Source organism: Loa loa (genome assembly GCF_000183805.2).
Source record: "Loa loa unplaced genomic scaffold supercont3.541, whole genome shotgun sequence".
Lineage (NCBI taxonomy): Eukaryota > Metazoa > Nematoda > Chromadorea > Rhabditida > Onchocercidae > Loa > Loa loa.
In genome coordinates, this window is record NW_018108721.1 from 22,575 (window position 1) to 27,971 (window position 5,397).

The 5,397-nt window shown below is 23.0% G+C and overlaps 1 protein-coding gene across 1 annotated transcript in view; it reads right to left on the reverse strand.

The window, feature by feature from the left end:
• The window catches only part of LOAG_18800 (CMGC/MAPK/NMO protein kinase), a gene marked incomplete at both ends in the record, with an annotated part of 6,955 nt that extends 2,422 nt beyond the window's left edge, over positions 1–4,533 (reverse strand). Inside the window, 7 exons of the mRNA XM_020451462.1 lie at positions 558–704; positions 1,185–1,247; positions 1,588–1,673; positions 2,007–2,113; positions 2,354–2,409; positions 3,882–4,011; positions 4,472–4,533. Coding sequence (XP_020304753.1) covers positions 558–704; positions 1,185–1,247; positions 1,588–1,673; positions 2,007–2,113; positions 2,354–2,409; positions 3,882–4,011; positions 4,472–4,533 — 651 coding nt within the window. The remainder of the gene's footprint in view (positions 1–557; positions 705–1,184; positions 1,248–1,587; positions 1,674–2,006; positions 2,114–2,353; positions 2,410–3,881; positions 4,012–4,471) is intronic.
• Between the last annotated feature and the right edge of the window lie 864 nt (positions 4,534–5,397).

A 5,397-nucleotide genomic window follows, 5' to 3' on the forward strand; every position in this document is an offset into this window, starting at 1 on the left:
TATCCATTAATCATTCCTATAATTAATAATTTTGTTAAAAATTTTAAGGATATTGATAAAAATCAAACACAGAGAGAGAGAGAAGAAGAAAAAGAGAGAATATTTCAAATTATTAAAAATGAATTCAAATTTTAATTCCTTTAACATTAAGCTAAACTATCCATTAATCAGTTTAATAACTAATGGGGTAATCATGATTTCAAACAATAAAATTTAAATTCAATTTCTGAAGTAATTTGAAAATTATATTTCAAAAAATTTCGAATATATTTATAAATTTAATTTAAAATGATATATTGAAAATGAATGAAATTTCAATTCTTTTGATCATTTTTAACAATAAAAACAAAACCTTTTCAAACCATCCACTAATTAATCTCATATGATAGATTTCAAATTACAAAATTCAATTTAATTTTCGAAACATAATTTAAAAATTATATTTCAAAAAATTCCGAATATATTTATAAAATTCAATTTAAAATAATAAAAGAAACAATAAATAGAACAATTGTCTTCTTTTTTTTTTGATAACTTTTAATAATAAAAAAGGTAACCTGTTCAACAGGTCCATGTGCTTGGAAAAGTATCCGTCTTCCTAATAATTCAGCAAATATACAACCAACTGACCATACATCTACAGCTCCTGTATATGTTCGTGCACCCATTAATAATTCCGGAGAACGATAATACTGTGTTACAACCTATAAATTTAAATTAATTAATTAGTTGTTTTAATTTCTTATGTGGAAAAAAAGAAAAAAACGAAAAACTAAAAAATAGTATAACTGAGAACAAATAAATTTTGAAATCAAATTGAATTTGAATTAAATCAAATCCAATTTGAATATCATAGAAATTGTTTGGTAATTAATTTAAAATTAATAATTAATTGATCGTTTTTATTTTCTCACCAAAAAAAAAAAAACTAAAAAATAGTATAACTAAGAACAAATAAATTTTGAAATTAAATTGAATTTGAATTAAATTTCGCATGAGAAAAAAATATCGGATATATTTATAAATTTAATTTAAAATGATAAAAGGAAGAAATTGAATTTGTATATCACAAAAAATGTTTGACAATTTTTATAAAAAATTGTGATATAAGTTCCATTGAAATTTAATTTTTGAATTTTTCAGTATTTAATGCAAAATTTTTACACTTGAAATGCATTACTTACTTCATGAGTCATAGCTAACTGTTCATGTGGATCCCACATCCTTGCTAATCCAAAATCACAAATCTGAAACAGAAACATTTCAGTTACCGGATAAAGTAATTAGTAAGTTACCGGATAAGGTAATTAGTACTAATTATACGAATTAATACTAGTTAATCTGCTTATCTTGAGATAAGAATAATTATCTTAAGTAAATTATACTGTCCTTCATTATCAATAATATTACATGTTACCTGTGCTTAATGATTACTTAACGACAGATATACTTATTAGTGATTTTCTAATTAAGAATATTTCTTATTTGCTATTCATTTTATATCCTGTGTAGCTAATAAATTCTTCAATTTCACAACGATCTTTCAAAAATTTGCATAAATTTACTCATTACAAATAAATCAATTACCTTCAAAATGCAATTACTGTTCACTAGCAAATTGCCTGGCTTGATATCACGATGTAAAATATTTGCTGAATGTAGATATTTTAATCCTAAAAACATTAAATTCGAAATTTGAAATTAAAATTTTAATTTGAAATATTAATTTAAAAGGTGTGGTTTATTTTAAATTGAATCTACAATTCTTGCAACATATATTAACTTCTATAAGAGATACTAATGCATCTTTTCTAAGCATGTTCTAAAAGGTATTATTTAATTGGGAAGATTTTAATGCTAATATCCAACTGTATTAATACATTAGGATCGTTATAAAACTAATTAATCTAATTAATAGAGCATTAAAACTTGTTTTAACATAAACTCCTCAATGTTAAAATATTAGCTGAAAAATAAATTCGTAAAAACTTAACTTAAAAACTAACCTCTTAAAATTTGATAAACGAATATTTTTACATGATCAGTGGTAAGTGGTTGTGGTGAGACAATAATTTTATGCAAATCACTTTGCATTAATTCTGTTAAAACATAACTGAAAAAAAAAATCATAATAAAATTTTCAATTTTCTTCAAATTTTTCGTCAGAAATTGAACAAATAAAAAAGTAACATTTCCAAAAATGATCCAATCTGATCATCCTTCCAAATATTCTTCTGTCACACTTTGTCATATTTCACCTATCTACAAATGCTAGCATATCGTTTATTATTTCCACCTGTTACAGTAATTAATAATGTAATTGTTTTAGAGTAATTAAAAAGGAAAAACTTACAGTTCTTGAAAAAAATGAGGATTCTGCGGTTGTATAACATCGATCATACACAATACCTTTAATTTATTAGATTATTTTTTTTTATTAAATTTAAAAAATAGAAATAATTCGTAAGATTAGAATCACAATTACAAACTATCATCATTATTATGATAATTAACATGATTATAAGCATAAAAATGAAATGCTAATCATAAAAGAAATACAAATAACTTTGATTAAGGTCCTATTATCTCAAAGGTTTTCTTTTTTTCTTTTCTTTTAATTTTTCAAAATTTCAAATATTACTATTACTATTTAAATTCATAGAGCAGATGGTATGAAAAAGGTAAAAAAAAAAAAAAAAATACAAAGATTTCGTTTTGGATACTATAAATAAGATGAATGAAGAAGCAGCTGTCGAGATTTTTTGATGTGGCGACAAATGTCGTGACATTTTAGCTATTTTTTTTTTTTCTTTTCAACATATATATTTGTATAAATCACAATCATTGTTGTCTATCATTTTATTTTAGATTCTTTTCTTGTCATTAATTGAAGGAAAAATTTTAAATCAAACAATAAATTAAAGATGACATGTTTGTTAATTAATTATGTGCATATGGTATCATCTTAAAAATGATAACATTCATTGTCTTCTCATCAAATAAAGGTATTGTTTGACGTAGCATGACATTAATTAATTACACTGAATAAACAAGTATTTCCCTATTTTTCTGAGGTAAATTTTTATATTTTATAAAATTGTCACAATTGTTGAATTTTTGAATGCCCTATCGTCTCATCGATGTGACGAAGGAGAAGACAAGAGGGAAATTTGAAAACAGTAAAACCGGTTTTTAATTTATATGATTAGTCTGGAATTGGTCTATGTGTACGTCTATATGTCTGCAAATCACATTTGACGTCAACGAATGTCACAAAAATGCTTTAAAAAAAAAAAGAAAGAAAGGAAACAAAGAGCAATTAAAATGAACGCTGATTTAAAACTTATTTCGATAAAAGTTAAACTAATTATTGGATGTTTTTAATTTTTGTTCTATTCTTATCGTTATTATTCTATTCTATACTATTGAAAACTCTATTCTATACTTTTTTTTTCTTGCAAATTTGTCACTTTTTCTATTCCATAATTTTGTCATTTAATTTATGCAAGATTTGTTTCCTAGTTATTACACCAATTGTCAAGCATATAGTCAAAAACGATCCATCATATATCGTCAAACATCTGGCAAACAATTCAATAGAAATTTTATTTTCTAATTTAAACCAATGATTACATCTTTGATCCTAATGGGAAATCTAATTTTTTTTTTAATTGAAAAAATGAAATTACAATTTAATTCATTTCTAGCAATTTTAAATGTTTTTATTTCTTATTTTAAAGTTTTGCAAAGTATTTACGCCAAAAAAAAAATGGATGCAAAATAATGACCATATAAAACAAATGTAAATAGTATATTTCAAATAATCTTTAACCTTTAATCTTATTAATTGATTAAATTTAAAAAAAGAAATTAAAACTTACATTATCATGTCTAAAACTGGATAGCATACGAATTTCTCTAAAGACACGTTTGCATGATGCAAGATTCTGGAAAACATTTGGCATTTTCTTCAGCGCTACACGTTTACCACTACGTGGATCTGTTACTGACCTTTAAAATAAAAGAAGAAGAAATAAAATAAAATATTTTAAATTATTAGAATATAAAATTTTAAAATTATTTGATAACTGTCAAAATTTTAAAACTAATAGAATATGAAATATTAAAATTATTTGAAAATATTAAAATTAAATATTTTGTGTGAATTGATTGTTGCAATTTTATATGTTTATCATTGATTAATACATGAAATAGGCTTACAGTAAGTTATATTTTAATTAGTAATTTTAATATCATTAGTTATACTATTCTTATGTTAATTTAGGATTGATAATTGTTAAAATTATGCAAAATGTAGGCTTTGTTTTTTTTTTTTCATCAATCAGGTAAATAGCAGAATTGAATAATGAAATGGAATTTAGTGTAATCCAAACATTTTCAATTTCTCTACCAAATTTGGTCATTATTTTGACCATTAGTGAATTGAAATAAGAAATTGAAAAATGCAAACCAGACGACACCAAAAGCGCCATAACCAATTGGACGATCGGGTTGTGTATCATGTTGTTCCATATTTGGTGGACGATAAAATGGTTGTACAGCTGTTAGGATTGCTTGACTTGAATGTGCCACTGAGGGCTAAAAATTTTAAACTTTTTAATTTAACAAATAGAATTTATTTTAAGTCAAACAAAATTTGTAATGAAAATTTTAATTTAAAAAAAAAATTTCCAAAAAAAAAAGTGAAAAATGTAAACAAAATTTTCACATATTTCCTCATTAATGAAATTTATTTTTTTAAAAAAGCCAAAAAGAAAAAGAGATTTCAACCAATAATTTCAGTTGGAAATTAATAATTTAAATTTGAAATTTTCGAAATAAATTCATTAAATTCGAAAATCTTTCCCTATAATATAATATATACAGATATCTGATGTTATTCTTTGATATTGAATAAATGTCAACTTAAATTAATTTTAAAAACCATAAATGTCACATAATCTAAATTTATTAAATTGTAAGTTCTAAAAATTCTAAAGTCCAATTTTAAAATCCCACAAATTAAATGCCAATCATTAATTAAAACTTCAATTCCTCAATTCCTTTTCTTAGCATTTTTAGTTTCACTTCTTTTTTTTTTCCCATTCAGATATCAAAAAAAATGAACAAAATGAATAAGCAAGTAAAGGATGAATTTAAAAAAGTAATCACAATAATAGTTTTTAAATTTAATGCGCAAATTGGATCAATAAAAGCGCCTAAATTATTCCTAAAACTTTCTAAAAAGTAATGAATGAAATTGGATAAGTTAGGAGGGAAGAAAAAAGGAAAAAGAATTTTTAGAAATTTTAAAATTTCTTCATCCAATTCAAACATATAAGTAAGTGAAATAATAGAATTCTAATAACCAAACATATACACTCCAAAAAAAAAAAA